The sequence below is a fragment of the Lycorma delicatula genome, chromosome 2, assembly GCF_047948215.1.
Source record: "Lycorma delicatula isolate Av1 chromosome 2, ASM4794821v1, whole genome shotgun sequence".
Lineage (NCBI taxonomy): Eukaryota > Metazoa > Arthropoda > Insecta > Hemiptera > Fulgoridae > Lycorma > Lycorma delicatula.
The window spans coordinates 144,151,403-144,166,324 of NC_134456.1; the positions used below are offsets into that span (position 1 = coordinate 144,151,403).

The following is a 14,922-nucleotide window of genomic DNA, read 5'->3' on the forward strand; positions in this document are numbered from 1 at the left end:
TCAACAATGCGCAGTACTGCATTAGTGTCTAAATCATCCTTAAGGTATAAGTTTATCGGGTATCGTGAACATGTTCTGTCGTTAGCAAAGGTTATCTGTAAATATTTGAGCCTGTTCGGTTTGCCATTAAATTACGCAGAGTATACAGACAGCAGAAGTAAATCCTCATGAAACGGTGGAAGGCAATATTCTACAGTAATTAAGTGTCAATGTATAGTTTGACCTTCTTCACAATCAGCTGTTTGGACTATTAATATTACCTGGCTGCTTAAATTCTGAGGTCTACTTGCACTTTCTTCGAGAAGAATTACCACAGCTGCGTGAAGATGTTCTTCTAGGGCTGAGACGCAAAGTTTACTTCCAGCACTATGGCGCGCCTCCCCACTCCTCTTGTGCAGTTTCCACTCACTTAAATCATCATTTCCTGAGAAATGGATCGGTAATAGAGGTCCGCATTTCTGGCCATCAAGATCGCCTTATCTATCAACTTTAGATTTTTGCGTCTGGGGATACATGAAAAATATTGTATACAAAACAAAAATACATTGTTCTGAGGAATTGATTCTCCACATTATGGATGCGGCAGAGCTCTGAAGAACTAAAAAGAGCAAAAAAAGCGTGCCAAGAAATGTGTTGAAAATGACAGGTTCATTTTTGAGCATTTATGGAACATATAATGCACTTTGGTTTAGTATATTGTTTGTAAATAAATTTTTTCTAACCTTTCTTTGCTTTATCTTACATAATTTTGTTTAAAATTAAATTCTCTTAAAGTCTTATTTTTAAAGTTTTGTGTTTATTACCCGTTTAAAAAAAGTTATTGTATATCAAACATAAAGAACAGGGTTTTTTATACCAATTTATTGGTTTTCCAAAAGCTACTGCAGATATGTTTTGTAGATTTATGCAAAACATAGGTAAGAACTGCACCATATTAAAAATATAAAGATCTTTGAGGAACTTATCTTTCAAATGTTTAGAAATTAAGTCAAAATAAAATGTATATTTTTTAAAAATTTTATTTATTTTTAATGTTATGAAAATGTTTTCTTTTTACCAATACTAATAAAATAACACTAGAGATAATTAACCCTCTATTGTTAGCTTTTTTAATTTTGTGAGAAAGTAATTAATGTCTCTACCTTTCATCTAAAGATTTTGAGTATAAAGTCCAGTCAGGTTAAAATTTTATACATGCTCATACAAGTTCATCTTTTGTCAAAAAAAAGAAAGAATAAGTATCTGCAACTTGATGTAAGCTCGTAGTTTAAAAGTGGATAAAAATGAGTAAGATATTGTAAAACAACAAAGAGAGATAATTGTCATCTTATTTTAAATATTAATTAATGTTAGCAGACAAATGCTGCAGTTCATTCTTAATAATTTTAAAAAATATCATTATTTGGGTCTAACCAGTGGCAGCTTATAGCTAAAATTAGTGGGGTGCTGCTCCAGAAAATTTTTACCTTTTGTTTTAAAATTGTGTAAAAGGAAACAAATATGTATAAAAAGAAAATTTATTCAGAAACTTGATAAAAACCTAAAAGAACAAAATCAAACATTTTTTACTTACTTTAATAAAATAATTAATTGTTTAATAATACACAATTGTATAATTGTTAACAATTATGGTTGTTTTATAATTCTTTAATAATTAATTGTTTAACTATATTATTTTATTTAATTGAAATTTAATTATTTATTTATTTAATTAAAATTTTTGGTTCTTTTATTTAATAAAAAATGAATGAACTAGAACAGCTGGAAACAGGATAATAATCTAATTCTACACTTTATCACATTCAAGAATATGGTACACGGTTTATAAGCGCAATACACACAAAGTAAAAAAAAAACTACCTTCTGCCAGCATGCCAGGGTTGGCACTGCGGAGCAACAGTGCTCTATCTCTCTCTCTCTCTCTCTCTCTCTCTCTCTCTCTCTCTCTCTCTCTCTCTCTCTCTCTCTCTCTCTCTCTCTCTCTCTCACACAACTTCGCATCCTGCTTCCTACATGAGAATGCACACAACAGCCCAACACCATGCTGTTGGAACTGTGAAACGCACATTTCCATACAAAGATTTTTGTATCTTTTTCCTAAACTGGGGGATGGCTACTGACATTAATGGCCAATGTTTTTTTCTCATATAATTTCATTTAGTATCACAAAAAAATGAATTAGTAATAACTGTCACTCATTTGAGTAAAATATATGTTTTTAGCAATTGTTTTTTTGTGTGGTGTTCTGTGTTCAAGTCTATGTTATTCTGCATTTACAATTTTTATATTACATTCGGTTCTGTATTTAATCTTTATTATTCTGTATTTTGATTTACGTGTTTTATTTATTGAAAAATGAACATAAGTTATGAATCAATGGAAAAAGAAATACAAAAACTGTGGCAGGATTTGTTGTCTGATGAAGAAAAGATGATGAAACTTTCGGCAACGTTTGCCTATCGGACGAATATCAGTCTTCAACTTCTGAGTCTGAAGAAGAGGAAGATGAACCACCATCTAAAAAGAGAATGTTCAATCGAAAAACAGGTAGGCCTAATCCTGGTATTACTGACAACATAGATATTAATAATCGTCCTCTTTCGCCGATTCCAAGTACATCATTTGCAAGCAATCAGCAGAATATATCAAGCTCTTCAGCTGAAAATATCAGCTCTGATACAGGGATTATTACTTCTACTCCAGAACTTGAAAACATAAGTACTGTTTCAATCCAGTCAGTCGATGATGATTTTTAAATAATTTTGGGGTGTTGTTACAGGGGATAATTTGAAAACTTTTCCTTTTACTGAAAAAAATTCCAGGGCTTACTAAATATACAATTGACAATCTTTCAGGAAAATCCCCATATGCAGCGTATATATTTTTCTTGAACGATGCTGTATTGCAGCTGATTGTTGATGAAACCAACAAATATGCTGCACAGGAAATTAGCAAGGGTATATCACCAGGCGCTCGCTTTCAAAATTGGAAAAATACAGATGTTGAAGAAATAAAAAAATTCTTTGAATTATTGCTGTGGATGGGGTTATACCGTTACCTACACATACACTCTTATTGGTCTTCCAAGAAGATTTACAGTAATGTCACGGAATACATTCCAGTTAATATTGAAACATTTACATTTTAGTGACAATGAAGAAGTGGACAACACTGATCGGCTTCGAAAAATAACACCACTATTAAACCTGTTGAAAGAGGCTTATAAAACTCCAATTGTGCCTTGCAAAACTGTGTGTATTGATGAAACCCTAGTACCATTTCATGGCCGTTTGAAATTTAAACAGTATATCCCTAACAAAAAACAAAAGTTTTGTATCAAATTATTCAAGGGTTGTGTACAGGGTGGGTATAGCTATGATTTTAGGGTTTACTGCGGAGATGACAAAGGTCAACTGTTGCTACAAAAGTAACAATGCCCCTCATGACCAATCTACTGGATAAGGGTCGTACGCTCTGCACTGATAACTGGTACACCTCAGTAGCACTAGCCCATGAGCTACTAAAACGAAACACTCACCTGGTTGGTACTTTGAAATGAAACAGAAAGAATAATCCCCCAAGTGTAATTCAAAAAAAACTTCAAAAAGGGGAAACTTTTGCTGCTAAAAGCAATACAGGTTTAGTTGTGTTAAAATAGCAGGACAGAAAAGATGTCCTAATGTTGACAACCAAACTCACTGATGATATGATAGAAGTTCAGAGACGAAACAATCTTATTCAGAAACCAAAGTGTGTCATAGAATACAACAAAACAAAGGCATTCATCGATACTTCAGACCAAATCAAGAGTTATTGCTCGTCTCTGAGACCTGGAGTGAAGTGATACAGAAAACTTGCTGTAGAATTGCTTCTTGGAACCAATGTAGTAAATGCGCTATACTTATACAATCAGCTTACAAATGTGAACATGCAAATAATCACATTCAAAGAAGAATTAGTCGAAGAATTGACAGAAATCAACGTTAGTGCCATTCCTCCTCCTTCTCCACCAGTAGACCAACCTCACCACCTTGTCGATATTGGCAGACAAGGAAGAAGATGTTGTCATAAATGTTATGAAGAAAAGTCAAAGGCCGAAGGCAGGAAGATTGCCATGTGAAAAACTACTCAAACCAAATATAAATGTGTGGTGTGAAAAACACTTTTGCTTGGACTGTTTTTTTGGTGTACATAAATATTTTGTCTGAAAAGTTAATTTTTTTTTATTTTCAAGTTGAAATTTTATTATCTATATTTTATTTTCAAGCCCATTTTCTAGCAGATTTTTTGCAATTGCTTTTGTATAGTTTTTGTCAATAAAAATAACATCATATTGTAATACTGATATTCTGCATTATTTCATTACATTTATCATACAGTAATAGCCATGTGACACCAGTGTGGACTCACTATCAACAGGCCAGTAACAGTTTCATGACATACTGGCCGTGCTCTTTCACTTGCTATGTGTTTTAATAGGAACTGTGAATCCAGAGCAGAGTTACAAGGCCATATAACTAAACCTAACATGTGGTGAAATAATCGACTCACGCGGCTATTAGATCTGTAACTCTGTGAATCCACGTTGGACTCACGTGGCACTTAAAGTGTTAAAATCGTTTTACTTCCTGTATTGGCAGCACTCAGCGTGTTAAGCTTAAGGATTATATACTGTACAAGTATAAAGAAAGAATTAAATAAAAAAGGACTCATATTAAATGTGATATAATATCAACTAGAAATAGGGGATGCTGCATTTCCACAGTGCTTACACGCAAGCTGCCATTGGGTCTATCTATAATTTAGGATTCAGAATTATCAAAGAATAAAGTTGTAAGAATTTTATGAATTTTTGTTATTGATTAAATGAAGAAACCAAAAATTAAAATTTAGAGATAAATCACAATTTTAGAAGGTATTCTTTCTGAAAATCCTTTTTGTCCCTGCAATCCTGCATCCTTAGCCAAGTCAGGAGAGCATTGTTCTGGTTTTTGCTTCGTTGGTAGTTGGTGTGGTTATAAATTTCCTCAGTTTTGAATCATTTAGGAAAACATCTTTATTTATCAATTGTTTGGGTTTTATTTAATATCATTTTATAATTTTATTATATTTGTTGTTCTTGTGTACTGTTGGAGAATTTGACATAATTTAATAGAGCTATCTGATTGTAACTTTATTTTATAGTCTGGTTAATCTTTTTAATAATCATCTGACATAAATCTTCTATATCTGTCCTTTACTTTGGCCCAAAATATGCTAATTCAGTGTAAAGGTAAACTTCCATATTCATTAAACATAACATAAAAAGAACTAAAATTCATGTAAGTACACTTGAATAATTACTAATAGGACAATAGAAATAGGTATAACATTAAGATAGAAATAAATTTATTCATAGTTTATTTTTAATATTTTATGAACGAAGATAACAAAGAGCAGACACTAAACCTAAATTGTGCTTTCTGCAAAAAACAAGGTAACTTAAACAATTATTATGTAATAAATATGAACACTTCTTGCAACAAGATCTGGACAACCTTTTATTTATATAATTTATTTGGAAATATGGTTTTTATAAAAATGTAAAGCTCTTGTTTTGATTTTTGATATAGTTCAATACTGAAATCTAGATTTATATCCTGATTGCAATTTACAATAAAAAACTATTAAGAAGAAAAAAAAAGATAAAAAAAATTGCTAACAGACATACACTATTACATGTTTTGGTAAACTGAATATTGAAAGTAAGATATCCTGAATTACACTTTACAACTTTTTATTAATTTCTTTCTTCAGTTTAAAATTATTATTTTCAAATAGCAGTGAAGGACTTATTTCTTTAGATGTTTAACTTGAGAGTAGTTTCTAGATGTGACATCATAGAAATTTGGGGTGCATGGTAAAAAATTTCTCTCAGCTTAAGTCTTACAATAGTTGAAGAGATAGAAGTTCATAACGTAAGAAGCTTTGATACATTAGAGTTATCTCCATGATTGAGGGGTTGAATATTTTAGTAATTTTATGCAAAAGTATACTCCTGCTGTACATCTGTGTATACCTGCATACTCCTGTATTCCCAGTACACCTGTGTATTCCTGCTGTAATCTGTATTCTTTGTTAAGTGGTACATCTAAATATCTTCATTGTGTAATAATATAAATTGTCCATTTATTCAAGATAATCATTCATTATCTGTTTTTCAATAGAAATTCTGCTTGAACTTTACTTTTGGCTATAGCTGAAGCTTTCACTCAATGCTTATGCAGGAAATTTCTTTCATCTTCAAAACAATATAGCCATAAAAACATCTTCTTCCTTTTGTGGTCAGTATAAAAATGTTTAACTTGAATTGAACCTATTCTGTTTGTTACATTGATTATCATTTTCAGTACCTATCTGGCACACAGTTGTTTACAGTACTGTCACAAAAATGTAATTAGTGAATTTGAAATGTTTGAAAATTTGACATACAGTAGAATAACATGAAATTATTCCAATTCAATGTAGTTGCCAAATTAAAACTATAACCTGCAGTGTGTGAGTGAATTTGGGAAGACTGTTCCTAAAATTATTATGTAATATCTTAGACGCTTTCAGATTATTACGTAACCTACAAATGAATAGTGTCATTAAGATTCATAATATTCAGATACAAAAGTCTTGATTCAGGTGGTTTCAATTAACCACACATCTTAGGACTGGTCGACCTGAGACTGTACAAGACTACACTTCATTTACATTCATTACATATCATCCTCTGAAGTAATATCTTTTGGTGGTTCCAATGGGTAAACAGAAAAAAAGGGGGAAAAAGAGGTGATTCAGGTGATAATAGCTCAAAACAAGTTAAACTAAAACTTTGTTTTCTGTCATGGTTATTGAATTAGTACAGGATAATAGATTTTAATGATGATTTTTAGTGCTCACTCTATATCACAATGTGAATCATATAAGCAGCCAATATATAAATGTTACTAGAAAAAATGAATCATATAAGCCTTTCTTTAGTAAACTAAAGAAAGTATCCATTTTCTCACCACATTTGACGTTTTTTTGTTGACCACCATCTGCTGAGAGTTGAAGATATTCTCAGTTGAATAATTCTCAGATATTTCACCAAATTATAATGATTAGTGTTAGTTAGAATACTTAATTTTACATTTTTTTTAATAGATTCAGTTATTGGCAATATAAGATGTAAAATCATTAAAAAAAATTTTTTAAAGTTAAATTGTGTAAAGCCAATAAAATAACATACTTTTATAGAAATAAAAATGGTTTGAATGTAAATTATTCTATTATAATTCAATTAACAAATACAATTAGTAATTGAAATGAAATAGAACTGCAATCAAACCTGCTAAAAAATGTATCTTTATAGCACATATTTTGAAATGTCATTATAGTAGTCATAAATATGTGGAAATTCTTTGTTCTGAAATAATGAACGCAATTGCTGAACGAAGGTATTTTTTTGCAACAGTTCAGTTTTGAAAGAAAACATAACCAAATTAATTATAATTTGAAGAAGTAAGTGATGAATTACAACTTTCCTTCTTACATTTCTAGCAACTTTTTTTGAAATAAATGGTAATTGAAATATTGCTTTCCAATTTTCTCTTGCAATTTAAAATTGTATTTTATAATTTTTTTTTTTTTAAGCATGATTCCATGCAACAGATTTCCTGCCACATTTCTAAAATGTGAAACATTAACAGAAAAAGTATGTAAATTCCTAATGATAAAAAGATTGTGATGATTTTAGTATAATATAATATTCTAAGTAAATTTTGTTTACCTTTTTATGCAATCCACTTATTTTCAGTTATTAGTAAAATAAACTAAGGATGTAGACATTTTATCAAGTAAAATGATTAATACTACCTATCTTTAAATAAGTAGACCATTTCATACTTTTAGATGTCAAGAAAAGATCTGTTGTTCATCATCTCTCTGAACTGATATGCATTTGCTTCTAATTAGTACTGAGAAAAAAATCTGTACAAACAATACATTAATTCATTTTTATGAAGTGTTTTGTGTCCTTTATTTAAATCTTAGTATAATTTGAGTCAAGTCAAATTTAGATATTTGGTTTTAAAATTCACATTTTTCAATAAAAGCAAAGATTTTGATCAGAAAAAATTATAATACTGTTATACTATAATCAGTTACAATGGTTATCTAAACAGAAATTCAAGTAAAAACATACACATGCTTGTTTGTGTTTATGTATGTGTTTTATACATGAATTTCTGTTTAGAACCAAATAGCGAGGATGAGGGATTTTTAATCTTTAGCTTTGGAACAATAAAAGGTTTTACTATAAATGTTGCAATGGATGTAGAATTCAATTTTTTTAATATGCTTTTTAATCAAATTAAAAAGCAGTGTAAAACAGTACTTTTCAAACATTTCCTCATCGTTAACTAATTCTGAGTGATCCATCAGTTGACATCAATTCTTAATGGATGATAGTGTTGATTTGAGGGAGAGCGTTTTCTCCAAGTCAACTGCACTAACCTTCTTTCAGGTTGAGTACACAATCGGGTTTAGAATGCAATCTAAAGAGTTAATTTATTCAATGTAGCAAACCACACAATCATTGTATGGTCCTATGTCTTCTCTTTTTACTGTACACTATTTTCTCAATTATCTATATTCTCCTTCAACAAAGTAAAAATGTTTGTTTTCATACATGAAGATTCTTAAATATGATGTTATATAATTCTTAGGTATGGTTATAAGAAACAGAATGATCCAAGTGCTTGAATGGAGTTCCGCCATTATACTAGTTCGAGTATATGTAAACGGTAGTCATTAGACGATTTTTATGACAGATTAATATATATTTTACATAAATATTAGAATTAAAAAAATTGCGGTGTTTTTGTTTAATAAATTTGAGCTGTTAATGCTTTTTTTCTTGTTCACTTGTAGGGCTGAACACCAGCTGCATTTCAACTGGCTTGGCATTCTTACAAGTAACTGCTTCACACCTCATTTTTCATAGCAAGTTTAGTATTAAATGTTTGTTATTTTAAGGACTGGTTTTGCCATTTTTAGGGATGCATTATTATATTTTAGTTTATAACTGTTAAGAGTTATGACATTTAAATATATATACATGATAATTTAAGTAAGAAAAGATACTTTCACTAGTAAAAGTGGTACATTTTCAGACTAAACTAGATCATGAAGTTAGAACAAATTCTGTTGTTCTGAAGAAAGCCTTGATCAACTTAAAATTGTTTTCTAAGAGGTTTATGTAAAAACATTATTTTTTTTATTCATTCACAAATTTGTTGACTTCGATTGTTTGCTTTGTGTATTCTTTAGATTTTGTTTGTTTTTTTTTGGATGAGGTGTGGAATGATGCCACCACATTAAAAAAACAAAGGGTTAGATCTGAATCCTTTAAATATTTTTTATAATGCATTTAGTAAAAAACAGAAAATGCAGAAGATTTTTAAAAAAGTGGCCTGAAATTCATAATTGGCTAATTATGAAGGTGTACATAAAAATTATTTGCTTAATACAATGTTCCAGTTCCATTGTAGTTGTACACATAAGTTATCAGTCTGAGTGTAGTTTTGATTCTACTGGTCTGACAATCAGTTAGTTCAAAACTCCTATACAGAATCATTGAAGTATACCTTATAAGCCTTGAAATTTTTTGTTAGTTCCTTTCCTTTTAGAAGCTCAAAAATCTTGTAATTTAAATAACAGTATAAAAAGAAACTGATATACTCTACCTTCATTAAATTATTATAATTAATCAGTCCTTGACATTATTATAAGAAACACTGTAATTTTTTAACTAACAAAATTATTTAAAATGGTTAGAGTTTCTGTTTCTTTCCAGTATTTGTAGTGGTAAGGATTTATGCTTACATACACTTATATATATATATATATATATATAAATGAATTTCCATAAAACCTCAATTGATTTATGTAGTTAAATTTAGATAAAAAATACTTACTTTAGAATCAATGTGTGTTAACTAGATTTCCAAATGTACATGCAATACTACAAGCTGTTCTCATCCACTATTGTATTATCCACTCCCACTCTTCTCGTCTCTTCATTATGTATTTGGTCTGAATGTGAAACCCTACAGCTCCATCAAAGAAAATACATCTGTCAACCTTTCCTAATTCCTCAGAGTAATCTACCACATTTATATCTACAATATTTAACTCTGATTATTGACTTGGGTAATTCATTTTTTATATTCTGTTCATGAATTTTCCAGTGTTAAATAATATTGAATAAATTATCTGGGATATAATCTAGATTTCATGTGTATTTAAAACAATTTTGGCACATTATTAGTTAATTTTATAAATTATGAAGAAATATAAATTATATCTTTACAATCATTTCATTAAAAAACAAAAAAACTATTACAAACTGTATATGCAGCTTTGTTGCCACAATGTGCTGAACTTTGTTCTCAATTCCTGTGCACATATATGTTTACTAATATTAATAAATACAGTAATTTTAAACAAATTAGCAATTAAAATAATAATTAATTACAATCATAATAATAATCTTTCAAATGAATAAAATTATTCAAAACCGACAATATAAATTATTATTGTTATTAATTAAAATGTATACAGTTATTTTTTTTAATTTCATTGTTAAACATTATCACCAGAAATTTGAGTTCAATTAACTCAATCACCATAGTCTTTTAGAGGTAGGCCAAGGCAGTGCGACTAGTACAACCAAACCAATATACCTTATTCACAATTAATACTCAATATGAGTAAACACAGTTACACTGCAAAACAGAACCATTCAAACTCAATTCTTTGTTGTAGCCTTTTAGTCCATTTTAATTGTATATTTAAATTCATTACTGGATTTTATGTATTAAATTCTATATCTAAACTAGAGAAGTAGAAATAATAAAATGTTTATTCAAACAGTTTTTTTATACAGTTTATCAATTAATTCATACAAAGATTTTAAATTTATAAAAAAAACTTAATAAATGCGTATAAAAATATTTACGAATGAATTTTAATTAAAAATTCATACACACTTACCCATACTTTACCTATAAATTTAATTTCCATGGAACTGGAGTATATTCGTAATTTTAACATGAAAATCTGTATCATACTAATTTTTTATGTAATGCTGAATACAATAGAAGTGTGAGTTTATTTAGAGAGTTAATGCTTTAAAAATGTAGATATATAATATCATGAATGAACAGGAAAAAATAAATAAAAAACAGTTTTAGAAAATATACATAAAATCCAGCTGGCCCTATAATTTAAAATATGTCTAATTTTTATTATTGTAAATGAAACATAATCACACGGATATTTCCTGTATCTGAACTCGTTTCTTCATTTGGCTAGGAGTTTGCGGGCAGCCTTGTTGTCGAAGAATGCCGGTATTACACAGTGATGGAGGTTGAGCTTTAGGGGGAGGTGGGGGTTCAGGAATAGATGGACTTGTTAGTGCAATAGGAGATTCTTGAGTGTCCATACAATAACCTGGTGGTAAATCACCAGTGCAGTTTGGCAATCTTTTTGCTCCAGGTGGTGGTGATGATTTAAATTCTTGAAGAGGTAATTCAACAATTGTACTACAGCCACCCGAGTTACTTTCTGGTAGTGCATGTTTTAACTCAATATCACCAGAACTACTACTGCAACTATTTACTTCAGCCAGCTCTTCCTTCTTTTTTTGCTTCTTATCAGTAGAGGCACGATCACGCTGGTGGTAGATCCCAGCAAATATAAGTATGTTTAGAAGGAGCAAGAAACAACCGACTGCTATTGTAACAGTCAATGCAGTTGTATAACTCTGATAATGACTGGATGCAAGCTTTCTTAACAGATTCTGACTGTTTGCTGGCCGTACACTATCTGCTGCTGGTCCGGCAGTGGTATTTGGTGGGCATTCAGTAGTTGTGCTGATAGTAATAGGTTCTATTCTATGAGTTGTACCTGAAGTCGTGATTGGTAATTGTGTTGTAGTAGTAGTTGGTGGCATGGGTAGATTTGGGCGCTGCAGTGATTGAGGCCGTACTGATCCTGTAAAAAATAATACATTGTTTAAATATGTAATAAAATAATAATTCACTTTTAATTTTTACTTGGTTTACCAATAGAAAGTGGTTTTTTAAACTGACTTCATAACAAGTTTGAAAACGTACTGATAAAAAATAAAACGTTTTAGGTACAAATCACATCCTAAGATTATCATGGCAAATATCTATCTGTTTTTAGCAGTTTGAATTAGTGCTCATCTAATTTTGAATGTTACCAGTCAAACACATTCTTTTTTACTACTATAATATTTCTACCCTTATAAGTAGAGACAATGAGTATAGCATTGTGTTTCTAGAAGATGTTCAATAACACTGGTCAACATAAAATTTGGAACTGAACAGGGAGAAGGTGCCCTATATAGTATTTTATATGCTGAATCTGAATACATATTCCAAAATAACCCATAATGTAACATTCTTAAGTTACATCTCCTTAAATTTATTTGTTCCATCATTCATTGAACAAATAATACAAATAAGTTAGTACATCTGTATGTTTCCTTATTCACATCTGATTTACATTGTGATGCTTGCTGTAGATCTATATTTGATACATAACAGTTGAATGATGTCATTTCATGTATGATGACAGACATGTATAGACATGTCAGTGAGACAAATAATGAGTAATTCAACATGATGAGATTTTCTTCAGTATGAGTTCAGAGCTCTGAGTATGACTTGCTGTGTTCTTTAGTTGTCGTAGTGGTTTTATAACACACATTATAAAGATTGTTTCATAAGTGATGCCATAAATTTACTGAAAGATTTACAGAACAACTTTTGGTATTATTTTATTAAACATCAAGATTTGTTAAGTTGTGTGTGTATTTTGCACTGTTTTATTGCACTCCACAGGGTGATCATTTTATGAAGTATTTTAAATAATTAAGTATCTATAAATTTGAATTGAACTTAATTATTTTTATAATTAAGTATAATTCTGTAATATTTCAGTTTACTTTCACTGATTAAAAAATTTGAATTTTACAATGAATAAAAATCGGGCTTGTAAAAATTCTCCAATATTCTTTGATACGTTTTCATCATGAAAAGTCAACAAAAACCAGTATTGAATCTACTGAAAACTGGTTACAAACATTATTTTGACTGTTCCTTGGGAAACCAAGATAAACCCTGGGCTCCACAAGTATCATGCATCAAGTTCTATGTTAAATTAACTCATTGGTTAAAAGGAAAAAAACAACATTTGCTTTTTGGCATACGGTATGATTGTCGAGAGTCTACTAAACTTTTTGCTGAACAAATGTTACTGGTTTCAATTCAACAACAAAAGCAGTATTGCATAACCAAATGTTCATTGACCTATGAGACCAGTACTTCATGGCATTGATTTACTAATTCTGATTGCTCCAACTTCTTGGAAAGAAATTTCTGATTCCCCAGAAGGCTCAACCGATGAATCCTCAACTTCAATGGATATTAATTACATTCCAGAAGAATCAAATACTGAACCTCATCACATCACACAAGCAGAACTGAGCGACCTAATTCATGACTTGTATTTATTGAAACAACATACAATACTATTAGGTTCACATCTTAAAGAATGGAATTTATTAAACAAGGATACTAAAATTTCAGTATATAAAAATCAAAATGAAAATTTACTGAAATACTTAGAAGAGATGGTTTAATTTGTTCCTGCCATGATGTTAGGAGGCTAATATCTGAACTGGACATTGAATATTTTATTCATGATTGGCGTTTATTTATAGAATTATCAAAAAGAAACTTAAAGGCAGTGTTGTTACATCAAGTTTTCTTCTATACTGGTAGCACAGTGGAAACATATGAAAGTATGACAAAAATTTTGAAAGCTATTAAGTGTGATGAAACTCATGGCGAATCATTGCTGCCCAGAAAATGATAAGGCTTCTTCTTAGTCTTTCTTTTCTGTTCAGGCTCTGGAACCACCATAAGGTATTACTTCAGAGGATGAATGAGAATGATATGTATGAATGTAAATGAAGTGAAGTCTTGTACAGTCTCATGTCGACCATTCTTCTTGGTCTCCAGAGAGGCTTTACAAAATATATAATTTTCTTTTGTTTGTGGGATAGAAAAATCTGAGAGTGATGGAGAAAAACTGATTTCATTTTAAGATTCAGCATAAAAAATACATTTTAATTTACCTACTTTTATCTCGGTTCCAAAAGATATATTTTTTTTTGTTAACCTGTGTAATTTATTGCTTTACATTATATGTTTCAACCATACTTATGGTTGTATGCATTTAAAGCACATAAGGAGGCACTATTCAGAGTAGATGATTTCTGCAAGCTCAACAATGTTTACTATACAGCAGATATATTTGGTGAATGAAATGACATTATCACTTCCAAACAAAACTTACCAACAAGTAAGTTATATATTATATATACTCGTACATATATTTTTACAAATAAGTTACCAACAGGATCTGCCATCAGCCAACCTTAGACACTTCTTGCTATAGAGAAAATGAGTGAGGTATGTGGTGCATCTGCAATATAGAGAATATAAACAACCAGAACTAGAAGAATCCCCAACAGGCATAATCCTGCTGGACCATCCTTAATCCTAGCTCTATAATGATTTTCAGAGAATAAAACTGAATGGGAATTTCACTGAAAGAATGACGCAATAATACAACACTCCCAGTGAACACTGTTATTTTCTCTCACATTTTGAAAGATTGGTATACAACTCTACTTTCTTTCTATTCAGTACTTATGAATACCCATTGTGATATAACCATTATTTCTTATGAATGGTCTATGACAAGCATAATATTTTTTATCCATTATGGTCAGAGTTAAAATACACTATTTTCTTA

General features: G+C 30.2%; 1 protein-coding gene and 1 long non-coding RNA gene across 3 annotated transcripts in view; one reads left to right on the forward strand and one right to left on the reverse strand.

Annotated features, from left to right (window-relative positions):
- Positions 1-9,934, forward strand: part of LOC142319292 (uncharacterized) — a 29,206-nt gene extending 19,272 nt beyond the window's left edge. For both annotated transcript variants that reach the window (XR_012755165.1, XR_012755164.1), the window contains exon 3: positions 8,941-9,934. This is a non-coding gene — a long non-coding RNA (uncharacterized LOC142319292). The remainder of the gene's footprint in view (positions 1-8,940) is intronic.
- Positions 9,935-11,130: 1,196 nt separating this feature from the next.
- LOC142319294 (neuroligin-4, X-linked-like) overlaps positions 11,131-14,922 on the reverse strand; it is an 894,612-nt gene continuing 890,820 nt past the window's right edge. The window contains exon 8 of the mRNA XM_075356400.1: positions 11,131-12,066. Within this exon, the coding sequence (XP_075212515.1) occupies positions 11,339-12,066 (728 nt within the window). The 3' untranslated portion in view covers positions 11,131-11,338. The remainder of the gene's footprint in view (positions 12,067-14,922) is intronic.